Genomic DNA, 19,434 nt, shown 5'->3' on the forward strand with positions numbered 1-19,434 from the left:
CTTCTAAAATTGCCTTTAACTAACAAGTAAAAAATATTTGTATTAAAGTTCATTGTTAATGATGAGTTAAGAGTTTGTGTACAAAGGGAGTAAATATTCCAGCCCCTTGAATATACTGCTGGGAAGGGATTGATGTCCCTAGCAAACCTGCATCATTTAATTCAACAGAGATTTTACATATGACCTTTCTTTCAAACCTCAGTTGAATTCACTTGAGTCAATAATGAACTTAGTTTCTCTTCACTGAGACTCTGTATGCAGTTACTATAAAATACTGAATACTGCTGCAGGATATTGCATATGATTATTTTATTTTATATAATTTTATATTGCAACAGAGTTACTGTCTATGCACAGGAAACATGGATATTTTTAGTGAATAAAGGTAGGCAGTTCTTAGGCACTCTTATAGTGATATTATAGCTGCTATGTATTGTGTCATTAAAAGGTTAACTAGCAAGTCACAGGCAGCAAATTTATCAAAGAAAGTATGTTGATTTTGGTTTTTTTGCCTGCCAAAAAAATAACACGCACAACAGGTTATATATTATATTTATATATAAATAAATATTTATATATTTATATTTATAAAATATTTATAAATATAAATATTTATATTTAAATATTAATAAATATAATAAATAAATATAAAAATATAAAGTAGCATATATAATCTTATATATATATTTATATATATATAAATAATCGTTTATATATATTTTTATATATTTATATATATATTTATATATATTTATATATATATATAAAAGATTATATATGCTACTTTAATGCCATGTGATAAAAACTCACATGAAACAAATATATGTTTGTATAACCTATTGTGAATTGTAAAGCACTTAATTGCTCTGCAGCGGTGTTTCCCACCACTCTATAATGTCATTACTTTGATAATTTCACAGTGATTTCAGTGGTGATAGACACAATAGATCAGTTTGCCGCTGTTCTGGCAAACTGTTTTGGTATAGTGGTTAAAACATTTAATCTGTTGAAATGGGATCCCTGTAAAGTATTTTTTAATATGGATTTTGGATGTCTTCTGAGGTAACATGATCACCAAACCACCTCTGTCTTGGAAAAACTTACGTTTCTACTGTTTCTTTCATGAGAAAAAAAAAAAAAGCAAAACTCATTGAGATGTTGGGATACTTCAAGATTTAAAAAAAAAAAAAAAAAACTGTTTTTTAATTACTGAAGCAATTATATATTTTTTTATTAATTTTATAATATATTTAACATTTGTAATAGATTTATATGGAATGTTGAGTACACTGAGATATGGTTTCAAAATCATAATTTCTGAGGTAGGAAATCTTCACTCCACATGGACTGTACCTTTGTTGTTATTTATTTGATAAAGAGCATCTCAAATAGTCAGCTTACTTGCATTTAACCTGGAATCAAATGATACTTGAAAAATTCTGATTGCCATGTTCTGTTTGGCAAATCTGGCTAAGCAGGACTTGATGCAGCCTGAATATGCAGTATCGGAGAACTAGCTATGAAGATATCAAATCCTGAAACAAAAATGTTCAGCATGGAATTTTTCCCTCAGCAGCTTAGAACCACTTTTCATTTTGTCTTTGGACAGAAAGCTGATCTCTGCACTTTGTTTCACAGTATGTTTCATAATGGTTGGAAAGCTGCCTGGCGGAGAGGGACCTGGGAGTATTGGTTGATAGTCAGCTGAATATGAGCCAGCAGTGTGCTCAAGTGGCCAAGAAGACCAGCAGCATCCTGGCTTGTTGTCGTGGTTTAACCCAGCCGGCAGCTAAACACCACGCAGCCGTTCGCTCACAAGAAACAGTGTGAACAGCAGGTCTAGGGAAGTGATTGTCCCCCTGTACTCAGCTCTGGTGAGGCTGCACCTTGAGTACTGTGTTCAGTTTTGGGCCTCTCGCTACAAGAAGGACATCGAGGTGCTTGAAAGAGTCCAGAGAAGGGCAACAAAGCTGGTGAGGGGTCTGGAGAACAAGTCCTATGAGGAGTAGCTGAGGCAGCTGGGCTTGTTCAGCCTGGAGAAAAGGAGGCTCAGGGGTGACCTTATCACTCTTTATAAGTACATTAAAGGAGGCTATAGTGAGGTGGGGGTTGGTCTGTTCTCCCATGTGCCTGGTGACAGGATGAGGGGGAATGGGCTAAAGTTGTGCCAGGGTTATTTTAGGTTGGATCTTAGGAAGAACTTCTTTACTGAGAGAGTTGTTAGGCATTAGAATGGGCTGCCCAGGGAAGTGGTGGAGTCACCATCCCTGGAGGTCTTTAAAAGATGTTTAGATGTTGAACTTAGCGATATGATTTAGTGGAGGACTTGTTAGTGTTAGGTCAGAGGTTGGACTAGATGATCTTGAGGTCTCTTCCAACCTAGACAATTCTGTGATTCTGTGTTAATTACTCTTAACCACTGAAATGAGAACTGAACCAGATGGTCTTGTCAGGACTCTGCGCTGTTGATGGCACTGTAGGTAATTTTTTCATATATTATATTATGTATGAAGTAAGAACTGGTATGTTAAATGCCACACTTCATCACATCTTCTAGAATGCAAGGAATTGTAAGAAGGAGCTTATCTTGCTCTGTTTTCTTTGCTTTGGTATCTGATAAACTCTTTTATTGCTTACTGCTGGATAGGCTGCACCGATGGGCTGAGGTCAACTGCATGAAGTTTAACAAGGCCAAGTGCCGGGTCCTGCACCTGGGGTACAATAACCCCAAGCAGAGCTATAGGCTGGGAGAGGAATGGTTGGAGAGCTGCCAGGCAGAGAAGGACCTGGGAGTGATGGTGGATAGTCGGCTGAATATGAGCCAGCAGTGTGCTCAGGTGGCCAAGAAGGCCAACGGCATCCTGGCTTGTATCAGGAACAGTATGACCAGCAGGGCTAGGGAGGTGATCGTCCCCCTGTACTCAGCTCTGGTGAGGCCGCACCTCGAGTACTGTGTTCAGTTTTTGGCCCCTCGCTACAAGAAGGACATTGAGGTGCTTGAGCGGGTGCAGAGAAGGGCGACGAAGCTGGTGAGGGGCCTGGAGAACAAGTCCTACGAGGAGCGGCTGAGGGAGCTGGGCTTGTTCAGCCTGGAGAAGAGGAGGCTCAGGGGCAACCTTATCGCTCTCTATAGGTACCTCAAGGGAGGCTGTAGCGAGGTGGGGGTTGGTCTGTTCTCCCACGTGCCTGGTGACAGGACGAGGGGGAATGGGCTTAAGTTGAGCCAGGGGAGTTTTAGGTTAGATGTTAGGAAGAACTTCTTTACTGAAAGTGTTGTGAGGCATTGGAACAGGCTGCCCAGGGAAGTGGTGGAGTCACCATCCCTGGAAGTCTTCAAAAGACGTTTAGATGTAGAGCTTAGGGATATGGTTTAGTGGGGACTGTTAGCGTTAGGTCAGAGGTTGGACTCGATGATCTTGAGGTCTCTTCCAACCTAGAAATTCTGTGATTCTGTGATTCTGTGATAAGGCAGTTTCAAATTCATAGTCATTGTCAGGAAAGTTTGTATGGGTATTCTTTGTTACTACTATCCTTAGAATCTGATTTATCTTCTTGTAAATGTGATTAAAGAACTTTTCTCATTTTTTAAAAAAAAGATATCTTTAAGAATATCTCTTTTGAAGAGCTTAGTTAGACTTTTTATCTTATCAGGAATCTGGTATTTGTGAGGAACTGTCAATTTCATCACGTTTTCTTTACTGGGTAAATAATTTGAACCAGTAGTAATATGTTCCACTCCTCAGTTCACAAGAAAAATAAACTTTTAGATGACAGCTGATAGAAGGGTGGGAGAGATTGGGACTGACAACTCATTCTTCTCATTCAAAGTTAAAGCAACTATGAATTTAAGCAATTTTCCATCCATGGTGGTATCAAGTATTCACATGAGCTGAGAAAATTTTGTGTTGTGTTTTGTTTTTCCAAAGCCAGAAGCCTTTGTTGTTGAGACTTTGGATATTAAATACACCTAATCTATTCATGTTGGTAGTATATTGATATCTTTCAGAAGGATATTAATTATTATAATTTGCATCTTATTTACATTTTGTAAATAATGAGGAGGGGTGCTATGGGAGATGCCAAACAGTATCTTTTTACCTGAAGCTGGCAGAGACAGAGGATTTTAAATGACTCCTCTCTGGAACATTACCTGCCTGGAGATCTGCATAAGACATCTGTTGTGGTTTAGTCCTGGTAGGCAGCTCAGTACCATGCAGCTCACACTCCCCAGATAGGATGGGGGAGAGGATCAGCAAGTAAAAGTGCACGAACTCAGGGGTTGAGATAAAGACAGCTTACTGTGTAAAGCAAAACAAGTAAAGCAAAACAAGGAATTCATTCGCTGCTTCCCATTGGCAGGCAGGTGTTCAGCCACTTCCAGGAAACATGTTATCCCCCTCCTTCTTTACCCCCACTTTTATCTCCACTTTTATGGCTGAGTGTGACACCACATGCTATGGGACATCCCTTTAGCCACCTTGGGCCAGCTGTCCTGGCTGTGCCCCCTCCCAGCTCCTGGTGCACCCGCAGCCTCCTTGCTGGCAGGGCAGCACGAGGAGCAGAAAAGTCCTTGGCTCTGTGTGAGTACGGCTCTGCAACAACTGAAATATCAGTATGTTATCACTATCGCTATTTTCATCCTAAATCCAAAACACAGTATTGTGTGAGCCTCTACAAACAAAACAAAACAAACCAACCAACCAAACAAAAACCACTCTGTCCCAGCCAAAACATGACAACTTTTCAAAAGATAGTAGAAATATGTTTTGGTGCAACTGAATGGATTTTCACATGTGGAAAACAATGCTCTGATTAACAAAAACCTAAAGAGAAAGATTTTAAGACATGCTTCTGGAGTTGGTACTATTAAGACAAAAAAAATTACTGTGTTGATAGTACATGTACATAATGACTACACATACAGAGAGCACATCTAAAAAGTACTTAGGATGTACTGTAAGCACTTAAGATGTGTCTGAAAGCAACACCAGAATTCATGCTTTGTACAGAATAGCAAGCAAGAAGTGAGCAGTTAACTATATCGAGCAATTACCAGTTTTGTGTATTGTTGACTTTACTATGAACTTTACTAAAATTCCATAGGCTGGAAATATTGTAATCATGCTTTTCCAAGCAGTGCCTTCCTTTTCTATATTAATTCCTTAGGATTTGTCATAAATTCTGAGTGAATTATCTACTTTTATTCATTTTGAGTAGCAGTCTTTATATGTGTTCTAGATACCAACAGTAATGCAGTACTTTTCAAATAAAAAAGTTTAAAAACATTATTGATCAGATATCAAAGTTTAAAAAAAAAACTTAACATTGTTTCTGTCAAGGAAAAAAATGGTGAGAAAGTCAGAGAAAAAGAAATGAAATACTGTGAACGATGTACGTTTTGATGATCATTCAACTTTTTAACAGAAAACTGCCTAAGGGACTCTGACAAATTCTTTTCACTTCTTTGTCCTTAAGGGTTTGAATCTACTCAGTGTGAGGTTCTGAAGTCATCAGGGCAGACTTAAAGCACTCTCCAGCTTTTCTCAACAGACTAAATTGAGAGTGCCAGAATTCATTTCCCATGTAACCCTTGACAGCTGTCATTGAGAGAAAGCAATCTCCTACTCTCACCGTGATTTACAACTGAGTCCTCAGGGTGAAAGGCAATCAGGGAAACTACTGCCTTAGTTCTGTATGCCAGCCAACTCAAATTCTTTTCTAAAGTACTCCTTACCGCAGCCCTTGTTAGCCACACCACTCTCATGTATACATATTTAAAAATCTTTAGATGGTGTTAAATGATACCACAAGCAAAAATGTGGTTATTTTTTAGTTCAAGGGATAGTATTCTTTTACATAATCACTTTATCAGAGTTTTTGTATTCAGGTATAACTTCTTGCAGCTATATTGTTGCACAATGCACGTGCATTAAGTTTTACATTCAGTGACTATTCTGTATTTTATTTATCACTTACTTGGCTAAACAACTATTACTGGTACAAGAATGAGCACTATCACACAGACAGATTGATTCTTTGGGACTATAACAGTATTTCTTGAACACTCCATATTTTTGATCTGTACAGAAAATTAAGTTTTTCTGTTCTGCCTGTTGTGTTTCAAAAATAACCCAGTAAGAATTGCTTTTGGGTAGCTTTAGGGCAACATATCATCATGAAATAATGGTCTCTTTTCTTAATTTCTATTGCTGGCTTCACAGAAGCTAACTTGGCAGGCTTACCCATTAAAACTAAGTTTCAATTTTAAGAAGTTATATAAGGGGCATCTCTTCTGAATATATATTATATGGAAAATCTGGGGAAAGACTTGAGTAATCCACAGGATGGAAAATAAAATGAGAAAAATTACATTCCTCTATGAATGTGCAAAACCTTCAAAACATGTGTGATTTCTTTTTCAATGTTCTTTGGATTTTTGTTCTATTTGAATATAACATTCTGATACTATAATTGGAAGAATTTGGTCAAAAAGTTTTAAAAAGTTCCGTTTCAACTGAACCAGTATATATTTGAGTGCAATATAAATGTTTACTAAATTGCACTGGGAAAAACATTTTTTTTTTAATTTGTAAAAAACATTTTTGTTCTGTCTTTTTTACAAATTATAAAATGCTATTTTACTGTTTATTTTTCTGCTTTTTACTTTTACAGTATCTTTATCTGTGCAGTAAGCGTTCACTGCTTATTTTTAAATAAAACAGCTTACCACTTACCAAAGGTTGTTAAAGAATTAGTATTTCTGGTTAAAATTCTGGTTTACCAATTCTGGTTAAAGAATTAGTAGTTTCCAATAATCTGGAGATCTCCTAACTCCCAAAAGGGAGTTCACCTTAAAGGTTTGTGTGCATTTGCAGCCCAGAAGGCCAACTGCATCCTGGGTTGCATCAACAGAATGGGAAGCAGGTTGAGGGATGTGATTGTCCCCCTCTACTCTGCCCTTGTGAGGCCCCACCTGGAGTGCTGCATCCAGGCATCCAGGTCTGGGACCCCCAGCACAAGAAAGATGTGGGGCAGTTAGAGCAGTTCCAGAGGAGGGCCACAAAGATGATCAGTGTGCTGGAGCACCTCTCCTGTGAAGAAAGACTGAGAGAGCTGTGGATGTTGAGCCTGGAGAGGAGAAGGCTTCAGGGATACCTCATTGCAGCTCTTCAGTACTTGAAGGAGATTTATAAAAAAGATGGAGAGTGACTTTTTATTCAAACAGATAGTGATAGGACAAGGGGGAACTAGTTCTAAACTAGAAGAAGGTAGGTTTAGATTAGATGTTAGGAGGAAATCCTTCACTGAGAGAATGGTAAAGCACTTGAACAGATTGCCCAGAGTCAGGGGTATTGGAACTAGATGATCTTTAAGGACCCTTCCAACCCAAGCTGTTCAATGATGATATGATTCTATGAATCCATCTTCCTAAAAAGGAGAATGAATTCAGATCTCTGTTTCAAAGGTCTTATTCAGCCATTGTCAGTATTTTATCTTTTTTTTTTTCTTTTCTTTTTTTAAGTCTAGTTTTAAGGAACGAGAACAAATATTTGTTTGTTTGTTTTGTTTTCTTTATTTTTAAGGCAGTAAAATAAGTACTTACTCCCTTATAAGTAGATTTGTGAATTATTTAAAATTTAAAAATGAAAAAAACAATGTTTTTTAATGGTGTCTTAATTTCTTACCTGAGCAAAATGAAACCAGGAAAAGAGTCACTTGGGGGAAAAGAAAAAGTTGGGTATATTTAAATCCAAACATTTATTTTCAAGCACATGATACAAATTGTTAGGTGAAGGGCAAGCATTTAAATACCATTTTTTCCTGTGGCTTTTCAATGTTTAAGGAAATTTTTGTAAATACCACATATAATTCCAGGAATAATATAATTCCTCCATAAATATTCCATTTTCATTCTTGAGATTTATTCATCTCTACCTTTTTGTTTCTGTGCTAGCTTTCAGATAGGAGCAAACTGACTGAAAATGAATGAAACAAAAATGAATTTGAAAATGAATGTGAAACTTTTAAAACTTTAATGACTTCACAAGCACTGTTTCAACTTCTATTTTAACTGTTTCTCAACAATCAAAGCCATGGTACTAGAAGTATAACCTTCTTGTATTTTACATCTAGAGCCCCTGAATAAACATAAATGTCAAGAAACTTCATGCTTGTACAAAATGAACAAACAACACAAAAAAAAAAAAAATAAATGCAAGGAGTACAGAAGCAGAGATGTGTGAGAAACTGAGATAACAAGAAATTAGGTAGACAATATGAATCTTATGCTATGTTATCTGCATGTAAATTTCTATACTTATATGTTTGCATAGATCAAATCTCACTGTAAATGCCCATGTACTTGTTTAAGCTGTATATGGCCAATTTCCAATGTTAGAGTACTGAGTTAACACGGATGTGGATATAATATGAAATGCAGACATGCACCTGTACTAATGATCTGTATGGGTGCAGGCAGGAGTTTTAGTTGCACCAAGACATGGTTTCTAATAGAGTCAAGTTTAAATATGATTGATAAATTGATACTAATCCACCTTTGGAATAACACTTCTAAATTATTTTATTCCAGAGGATTTTTATGGTCATAAAAGGCAATTAAGTTCCATATGTGTTTACCCGTATGGAGACTATTTAAAGAAAAGTATGTTCTTGCTAGTAACCAATGAATAGATATAAGTAGAATGGGAAAGTGTTATTCTGCTGTAGTAACTTCTCAGTATGCAGTTTCATCACAAAACTAGAGCATGAGCATAGGTCTCAGGAGACCTGAGTTTAGTTCTGCAACAGTACAAATATCCTGTACAACCTTAGACATCAATCTGTGATATGATGGCTCAGGTATGGGGTTATTGTTGGGGATTAAAACTGCATTACCCTGTAACAATGATTTCAGCTGAATAGATTGGGGAAGAATTGCTTCTGTCTTTGAAATTAAACACATTACCCATATTTTTAAACTAAACAGGACCTGGGCATAGAAACTTAATTGTGTCTACAACTAAATTGTTAGAAAGTTCTCCAATGTTTTATATGAACTAAGTAGCACATTCACAAGAATCCACATACAGACGTAAATTGAAATGTCAAGGAAAGCATATAAATATGTTGATATGTAGAATCTACATATAGATAGATTTAGTTCAGGGATATGTACGTACAAGGCAACTTTAACCATGCAGAGAATATAGGTTAGTTCCAAATGCAGAAGCTTTACAGCAGCATCTACATAGCCCTACACAATGTCTAATTGCCTAACAAACAGGGTTAATTGGAATGCAGTGTGCATTCCTTCTGGGAGCTGTGCTAGTTTCTCTAACAAAGAATTGTGAAGTGAATGTAGACATATGAGCTCATGCAGATCTGGCTCAGTATCTTGGCAGGGCATCTTGTGAGTGGGCTGTTGGCTTGACAAACTTCCTCTTGTGTCCTTGTTTTACAATGATAGGTATATTGTCTGTGACAGAACTAGACTTAGTTGACAGTGATTAGTAATGATGGAAAAAGGCAATAAAAAAGAATGAAATGTATTTCTTGTGTAATGTAAAAAGAATATTTTCTCTTGATAATACTCTTAAACCTCGAGATCCCTAGAAACAAGAATTTTCAGAGTTCTACGTAGCAAGTACAGAGGTATAGATTCCTACAGCCCAGTCCTTTGCAACTTCCCAAGAACAATGAGATTTTAGGACTTTGTGTTTTTGCATGTTTTAAGGGACAGAAAAAAAGTCAGTGTTAAGGATACAAAAGTGTTCGTTTTTGTCAGTGAACTCCCAATGTAAACAAATATTTATGTCATCTCTTCATATCTGATTTCTTTTCAACATTTAAAGGGTTATAATACAAAATGTAAATAACTGTTGGTATTATAAAATATAAGGAAATTGATTGTAATATAAGCTAAATGAAACTCTGTTGGTGAACAATTTCATAGGATTTGGCATAAAGTAGAATGAGAACAGTTTCAATTAGGAGACTAAATATCTTTATTACCCTTCAGAAAAAAATAGATCTCCTCCATGAACCATGTCTCTTCATCAGTCTAGATAATGCCTTGTTAAGCGCTTTATATGCAACATCATGATGCCTAATGTTTTTTAGACTTATTCTGTTGTGTTTTTTTTCCCGTGTACTTAATTGAAATTAGATGGTACATGTATACATGAAAAGTAGATTCCTGTCACTGTTTGATGAATAATAACTTATAACACTAATATTCTCACACTTAGAGAATCATAATCTTCCACCAACAAACCGTCATCTGAACTTCAGGGTATAAAGGATTGGGAATGGAGGGGAGATATACCTTACATAAAAACTCAACAGTCATGTCAAAACCTACTTTTTTTTTTTTTGATTTTTTACTGATTCTGAAAAATAGCATAATGCTTTTTGGCACTTATCCTTACCCCTTCTCCACTATCAAATATTTCACTTTTCACCATGCTTTTTCTATTCTATACATTAATAGCAGAAAATGTTCTTGTTAATGTTTGAAACAATTTATCTTATTACAGGACAATCAAATAGAAAATGTTAAAGTGTTATTTAAACTATGTACTGGTTTTCTTCTAATTTGGGTTTCTTCACATAAAAATTGCATGTAAGACCAAATGAGGTCCAGGAAGAAAAAGATTTTAAAAAAACATCCTCCATTTTCTCCTTTATCTTCCAACCACTTGTGTGTCCAAGACTGTTAGAATAACGGGAGTAAGATTAGAATGCTATTTTCAAAGCAAAAAAGATCTAAAGTCTTGATTAGTTGAGAACATATCTGATATTTAAGTCAAATAAAAATCACAGATGACATCAAATGGATAACAGTCATGAGCTGCTAGTGAAGTAACAAAAAAGTCACTGTATCACTTCATTTATGACATTGTTAATATGCATTGGTGATGAAAACTTCTTGTCTTACAGTGGTGAACTGTTCTGATCCTGGTTTTGTGGAAAATGCTATTCGGCATGGCCAGCAGAATTATCCTGAAAGTTTCAAGTATGGAACAAGTGTGACATACCATTGCAAGAAGGGCTTCTATCTGTTGGGCTCATCTGCTTTGACCTGTAAAGCTAATGGTTTATGGGATAGATCACTACCAAAGTGTTTGTGTAAGTATTTATTCACTTTAACGCTATTCATTTAGGCTTAACCTTCTGGTTCATGATTTTTAGTCATACTAGGCGAAAAAGTGTGTGTGTGTGTGGTTGTATTGAGGAACAAAACTGGATTTTATGAGCAACATATTGCACATTCTACAGCTCAGTCGGAAAACATTACGGCAAGATGGCATGCAGCTTTTCATTGTTGATGTGAAAATGGTTTCAGAGGGAATTATTGAAATATTTTTTTCAAATGTCAGAAAGCAAAGATTGTTTGCCCAATTTGGTGTATTTTTATAATATTTAAAAACAGGGAAATCTGAAGGTATTATTCATAAGTTATATTTAGGATAGGTAGTGTAAAACAATTAATAATTACGAGAAATATTTTTTCTCAGACCTTGTATCGTAGTAGGCATGTGAGATCAAATGTATGGAAAGCTGTGTAGGAAAATCTTGCTTACGAGGGTCTTTTCATAACTTAACTTCACACTTCCTCTATCACTTTTTCCTGAGGGTGGAAATCTTCAATTGTTTCCTGTAATCAGTTCATTGAGCTTCAGATCTCTAGAAAACAACAGCTTGGCTGGTTTTCATTTTCCACCGAGATATTTTTCTCCTCTGATCACTACTAATTTTCTGACACCAGGATTGTGAATTATAATGCAATTAAATGAAATAATAAATTTAATTTAATTTAATTTAATTTGCAAATCCATCAGCTGGTTTTATTTTTCCTTTACAGAAATGTGATTGTTTTTTAATCAATTTATTATATGAATTTGTATCTACATACTAATCAGATCAATAAATATTACGAGACTAGTGAATTTATTTCTGTTTTGTGCTTGTTTCCCTCCTACTACCGTGTAACTAATACCTGCATGACTGAAACAGTTTTGTTTTGATTTTTAGAAAAATCTACACTTTCAGAGCTATAATAAGAGCTATAATCTAAAACTTGATTTTGGTCCCATTTCAGCAATGAAATAATTCAGCAATATATGAAATTAAAAATACAAAATAGTTGTGCAAGATTTTTCATTTGGCAAGAATGTTTTATTGATGCTTGCGTATTTCTCACTTATCTTAGTAAAACCCTGGCCCAGTGAATCCTTTCCAGGACTGGGGACAGGACAATCTTTACAGAAGGAGCAGAAGAAGATGGGGAATGTAAATCACCCATAATAGCTACCCATCTTTCCACTTGAAGCATTTTGGAAGTTTGGAAGCAATTACATGGCTTTCTGGTTTCAGGGAGAGCTCCAGGAAAGCCCTAGCTGTTCATCTGCTCAGAATAGAAGTTCCTGACCTTGCTCTGGGGACTACTGATTGAGACCCTGGGAACTTTCAAATAAGACTGGGAGGTGCCTAAATTCCTCAATCATTTACTGGATCAGCTGCTGCTAATTTGCTGCTGATGGACTGAAACACCACCTGAACCTCAAATATCTCCAGGAAAAAATTAACATTCTTTCATTGAGATAAACTCACAGTGAAATGAATAGGTCTTTTTCTATTAGAAAAATCTGTTTACCTTTTCATAGATGTAGTCTCTCAGACTCTTTTCAAGCACTGTAAAAGAGCTTTAATTTTCAAAGGTTATCAGTGACAATCTCTTTAAAGTTTAAGATTGTTTTTAGGATAGGGAAAAATATACAATACTTGGAGAGGCAGGCGAGATGAATTTCAAACCCTGAGTAGACACTATGTTTACTGTGAACATTTCATGTTCAAAAGTAGAAAAGTAGAAATGCACTGCTCTTTTACATGCAAGGCAGTACACAAGCACCATTGCTTAGAAATGGATTATTTTCTCCTTCTTAAGCTAGGAAAATTTTATGCTGCTCATTACAAATAATTATACGAACACATTAAGGTTATCTACATGATTTTTCCTCCAAAAACTCTGATGTTTCCATTAACCTCTCCTTTTCCTCCACTGCAGCTCCTTCAGAATTGTGGCAGGACTCGCATTTGCATGGTAGCGCAGCAAGCTCATTAAAGTAATTGATCTAGCTGAAAACTAAAACTAAACACTTTTTAATTATTGTTATTATTTCGGTGGGAGTACTGTTCAACCAGATCAGTGTCCTGATTTGGTTACTGTTTGCCACATGAATACTTGTGCCAGCTCAGGGAAAGCAGCAGAAACACACAGCTGTGGAAGAAAAGTGGTCAGGACCATGCCTTTTGGCAGAAATCCATCCTGCAGTCAGTTCGATATTATCATGGGACCAACTATAACACAAATAATTTTGATGAACATCAGAAACAATAGTCATCAGAAGTTGTTCATAATTAAGTCTTTTTTTTTCTTTCTTTTAAAAATATGTTTGACACATAGATCATATACTCAAGTAACTTTTAAGGCTTCTCAAGCTCAGTACCTCTTCCTTAAGAAGAGGTTGTCTGTTTAAGTTGAGTGACTACTACAGTTATGTAAAACATATATTTGATTTTTCTCTCTCCACTGCATGACCTAAGCTTTACACAGAAAGCATTCGGAATTTTATTTCTGCCTCACCTTCAAATGACATGTTTCCATGTTTCCTCATACAACAGTTCTGAACTACTTGTTTGCAAGTTATTCTATAGCAAAACAGTAGAGGTGTTTTTTTTCTCAAACAAAATGTACACATTAACTTAAGCATAAATATGATTCATAATTTACCAGAATGATGAGTAACTCATTTTCCTCTTGCTCACTTTAGAGCAACACATTGCTCAAATACAGATTATTATTATTATTTTTATTTATTTGTACTACCTAAACTGCCTCTAGTTATTTCATAGTTATGATAAAGCTACTTAACATTACTATATCTGTAATAAAGATGCACACTGAAACATTAAACTTTTGTTTCTTGTTTCCCAGCCTTAACAGAAAAGATCTGTGTAGTTTTTAGGTGAGGACAATGAATAGAAATGAATGAGGAAGGAGAGTTCTGTATAACTCCAGGGAAACCTGGGTAGTTAGTTTTCCATATAATTTCTATATCAAGTATTATGAAGTAAGCGATCTACAGTGACAGTGAAACTTAAAATATGAAAGAGCAGAAATCCAGAAATAAGTTTATTTTTTGCACTGGTTTTATACGTAATGGTTATAATATGCTTATTTTGTGCCATAAAAATGTCTTACAATATTGTGCTTTTTCCTCCGCTAGCCATTTCTTGTGGACATCCTGGGGTACCTGCCAATGCAGTTCTTTCAGGAGATAAATTTACATATGGCTCCATAATTCACTATTCTTGCACAGCGGGTCGAAGGCTCATAGGAAATTCTACAAGGGAGTGCCAAGAAGATAGCCACTGGAGTGGTACTCTCCCTCACTGTTCAGGTAGTTGTACAAACCACCTTGTAATTACATGAATAAGGGTATTCTCAAGCAATTTTAACTGGAGTTAGATATTTGTGGTATGTTTTTTTTTTGTTTGTTTGTTTGTTTGTTAGTTTGTTTTTCCAGTTATCTTTTAATTTCACCAAAAGCCACTCAGATAAATTATAACCATTTATCGAAATATTTGAAAAAATTTGCTCCAATTCTCTTTGTCATTACTGTAGTACCTTTGCTCTTTAGTTAGATGATACAATTGGATGCTGCAGTAAGTAGATGGACAAAACACTGTTTAAAACTGAGTTCTTCTTTACATGTATGCATTTATTCACTATTGTGTAAATATAGATTGTTACATATAAAAATGTTGATTAAAAAACACCACGGCAAATGTACTGGCTGGTAAACTTCCTTCCTTATGTTCGTTTTTTCACTTACAGGAAAAGTGAAAAACATGCCGTTCTTTATTAGCACGGCAATGTGCAAATATCATAAACCTCTGCAGTGTTTTTAGTGCTGCCAGGAAGTTCATGAACAGTTTATTCCCCCCCAGACTAACTATGCAAATTTCGAAGGAGCCATAAAACATTGCATGTTTTAGTTGAAGTCAAGAGTTCAGATGAGGATTGGCTATTAAGTACATCCACAGCATAGTAATAAGTTTTATAACAGAAACAAGCCTATACACTACAGAATACAAGAAAGCAATTACCTGTAAAGTTGTGGAAGAAAATTGTCTAATGAGAAAATTGTTCCATTATTGCTCATGATAAAATCTTCTTATATCTTCCCTTAAGCCCACCTGATTCAGTGTGGTTCAATTCAGATTTGACCATTATTCATTAATTCAAATAGGTGTAAGATATTTAAATTTTGTACTCTTATTTAGAGTTCCTGGACAACAGTCCATTCACAAACTGACTCTTGTAAAGACGCAGAACAGAATTTGAAGCACTGTGGAAAGGAAGCAAATTTAAATCACTCACATATATTTTCTGCTCTCTATTGCTTAAAGAAGAACGTTTAATTAGAGTCTTCTCACTGCTCTAGGGCTCATTGCTCTCTTGGTCTTTATGCCTCAACCTGAAAGAAATCTCTGCAGGACAGTCATATGGATAATTTCCACACAGAATTGGCCTTTTCTTGCTTATCTTAAGCTCAGGTTTATGTCAGTCACCTTTTTGTCCAGTGAAAGGTGCCGGATCTGAGATTGCATCAAGACTTTAAAATTTTAAATGTCAGAACCCTCTGGTGCTATTACCCAACATTTCCTACCATGAGGAACATTCTTATTCTGGTAGAAAGAAATTCTAATCTGTAGCAATTGAGACTCTTCAGATAACAGTCCTCAGTATGATAATATTTTTAGAGACTTTTTATAGACTTGTGTCTGTATTATAAAAATATAGATTTTTTAACCATGAAAGACTACTGTCATCATCCCATCAGAAATGAAAACATATCTAGTGCAACTAAAACATTGTTACTGATGCAGAATTTAATTTTCTAAGTTTGATTTTGGTCTGACACCCTCTTGTAAACAAGGAATTCTGTAGGTATTCCTGTGTAAATTATCTTTTCTCTCTCATTTATATCAAATTCTATGTTTAGGTCTGTTTACGTCTGAGATAAGAAGTAGGTTAAAAATACATGCCATTTTCATCTTTGGTTTTATGACACCTGGAAGAAAAGTGATTGACTGTAATAGAAACAATCCAGTTAGTAGTACTATTCACAAGAGAGAATAGTACCACTACCACAACAGAGAATAGTTGTGTATAACTTCTGTACCAATAATTCTTCTGTGTTGTTTTTTATAGGAAATAATCCTGGCTATTGTGATGATCCAGGAATACCAGCTCATGGGTCTAGACTAGGGGATGAGTTCAAAATAAAAAGTCTGCTACGTTTCTCCTGTGAAATGGGTTATCAGCTGAGAGGATCTGCAGAACGAACATGCCTGCTTAATAGTTCTTGGTCAGGTATACAGCCTGTGTGTGAAGGTAGGTATTGATGACACCATTGGCATTTATGACACCACTGAATAACCTTAATAACGAAATTTTATTATTTAATTAGAAAGAAAATTATATGACAAAAAATATGCTTTCAAATATCTCTGCAGAAATGTTATACAGTTTGCAAGCATTTAATGCTTTGTTTAAAAACCTAAGTCCAAACTAAGTGTATATTGGAGTGTATATTTATAAATATATTTATATATAAATATATAAAAATATATATAAGTATATTTTTATTTTTATTTTTGGAGTGTATATTTTTTATTAAAAAAAATCCTTGAGAAAATAATTCAATAAACAAATAATGAGACTTGAAATAGAGAATAGATATCTAAGTTAAAAGTAAAATTAAATGGTACTGATTGAAAATATGAAAATGGAGTGATAAGTAAATCTGTCATTCATCTTCTAGCAATACAGTATTTTCATATTATCTTTCTGTGTAGTGTCTATACATCAAGGACTGAACAAATGAAAAAATAATGTTGTTTTCTTAACTAAGTACAAATAAACAAATATTTCTCTACATAAATTAGACAATTTTTATGAAAGGGATTGTTTTTATGCTAGCTATTTCAGAATAAAAGCAACAAAGAATATTTCTGGAAAACACAATTAAGAATAAAATTTAAAAATATATAATAAAAAACTTTTATTCTTTTTATGCACTGTCAGAATTGAAAACCAGTAATGGTTTAACTAAAGTTTTAAAATGACTTCTTCCTTTCCAAGAATGCTTGAAAAGTTAGTTTATCTAATTCATTGGAGTTGATGGATTCTGTACTATCTTGTCTGCTATACTAAATTATCAACTGGCAGATAGGATAAAATATCTTTAACAAATTCATGATGATTTTTGCTTAGGGATTTTATCACAGTCTCCTCATGTAACAATGGTTCTTTTTCAGTATCCTTCAGCACAGACTGGTTCTCTGTCAGAGTAGATATCACCATAGCTGTTTTGAAATGTCAGTGGGCACAGGATCAATATTTACAGTAGAAAATATAAGTTGTTCAATGTCCTTTCTTCTGTCCCTGCATGAAGACATTAAGTATGGCAGCAAGCAGTGACCATCAGTGTTGTGTGAAATGCTGCTGTTTTTGTTTCTTTTTTTTTTTTCTTTTTCTTCAACATTATGTTTCCAGAAAGAGGAAAAAAAAAAAAAAAAAAGAAAGAAACCTTTCTTTCCCTTTTTCTCTTCTGCTTGGATTGTTTTTTGTTTAGTATAAGTAACAAAGAGATTAGGAGGAGACCATCTTTTAGGCTGTACACTCTGTGTGTAATGCATGCCACAGTAACAAGATGGGGGTTTCCAAACCCTCTGAGTTTATAACTGGCTTTATCTCAGCTTGCCAATAAACACAGTTGAGATTTTTTCCACCCGTCAGGAAGTCACACATTGGATAAGATCTTAGTGTGTTAATCCCTTTCTTTGAATCTGTGATTGTTTGAGTGATTGTGTGCCAATTTTCAAGAGGGGTAAGAAAGAAGACCCTAGCAATTACAGGCCGGTCAGTCTCACGTCAGTGCCTGGTAAAATTATGGAGAAGATGATTCTTGAAGTTATTGAAGTGCACTTGGGGGACAATGCAATCATTGGTCCCAGACAACATGGGTTCATGAGGGGTAGGTCCTGCCTAACAAAGGTCCTGCCTTTTATGATAAGATCAACCTTCTAGTCAATCAAAGAAAAACAGCCGATGTGATCTTTTTGGACTTCAGCAAAGCTTTTGACACAGTTTCCCATAGGATCCTACTGGACAAAATGTCCAGCATACAACTTAACAGAAACATCATACTATGGGTGAGCAATTGGCTGATGGGCAGGGCTCAAAGTGTTGTGGTAAATGGGGCCACATCCAGCTGGCGGATGGTCACTAGTGGGGTCCCTCAAGGCTCCATTTTAGGGCGAGTCCTCTTCAATGTCTTTATAAATTATTTGGATATAGGACTAGAAGGTGTTCTGAGCAAATTTTCCAATGACACCAAACTTGGAGGAGTTGTGGACTCTGATGAGGGTGGAAAGGCCTTGCAGAGAGACCTGGACAGGTTGGAGAGCTGGGCGATCACCAACCGCATGAAGTTTAACAAAAGCAAGTGCCACGTCCTGCACCTGGGATGGGGCAACCCTGTCTATACATACAGACTGGGTGACGAGATGCTGGGAGGGATCTGGGGGTTGTGGTTAACAGCAAGTTGAATATGAGCCAGCAGTGTGCCCTGGCAGCCAGGAAGGCCAACCGTATCCTGGAATGCATCAAGCACAGCATCGCTAGTCTGATTGTCCCGCTCTACTCTGTGCTGGTGTGTCCTCACCTCGAGTACTGTGTGCAGTTCTGGGCACCACAGTACAAGAAGGACATTAAACTGTTGGAGAGTGTCCAGAGGAGGGTGACAAAGACGGTGAAAGGCCTAGAGGGGAAGATGTATGAGGAGCGGCTGAGGGCACTGGGCCTGTTCAGCCTGGAGAAGAGGAGGCTGAGGGGGGACCTCATCACGATCTGTAACTTCCTTGCGAGGGGGAGTGGAGAGGCAGGTGACCTGCTTTACAGAATCTCTGTAAACACCGTGATAGAACCTGCAGGAATGGTGTTAAGCTGAGGCAGAGGAAGTTTAGGCTGGACATCGGGAAGAGGTTCTTCACCGAGAGGGTGGTTGCACACTGGAACAGGCTCCCCAGGCATGTAGTCACTGCACCAAGCCTGTCTGAACTTAAAAAGCAGTTGGACTGTGCACTTAGTCACATGGTCTAAACTTTTGGGCAGACCTATGCAGTGCCAGGAGTTGGGCTTGATGATCTTTATGGGTCCCTTCCAACTTGGGATATTCTATGATTCTATGATTTAGCACCTGCTAAATAAATTGATATAGATCACTACAGACCCCAAAATGCGTATAAAACCCAAGAATATTTAAAAGGTTTCCTGTCAATGCGTATTATCCTATAGGCAGA

The 19,434-nt window shown here is 36.1% G+C and overlaps 1 protein-coding gene across 1 annotated transcript in view; it reads left to right on the plus strand.

Annotated features, from left to right (window-relative positions):
- CSMD1 (CUB and Sushi multiple domains 1) overlaps positions 1-19,434 on the plus strand; it is a 1,184,580-nt gene that overhangs the window by 1,124,682 nt on the left and 40,464 nt on the right. Inside the window, exons 55-57 of the mRNA XM_082756691.1 lie at positions 10,939-11,127; positions 14,289-14,462; positions 16,280-16,462. Of these exons, the coding sequence (XP_082612817.1) occupies positions 10,939-11,127; positions 14,289-14,462; positions 16,280-16,462 (546 nt within the window). The remainder of the gene's footprint in view (positions 1-10,938; positions 11,128-14,288; positions 14,463-16,279; positions 16,463-19,434) is intronic.

Source organism: Aythya marila, assembly GCF_965140915.1.
Source record: "Aythya marila genome assembly, chromosome: 3".
Classification (NCBI taxonomy): domain Eukaryota; kingdom Metazoa; phylum Chordata; class Aves; order Anseriformes; family Anatidae; genus Aythya; species Aythya marila.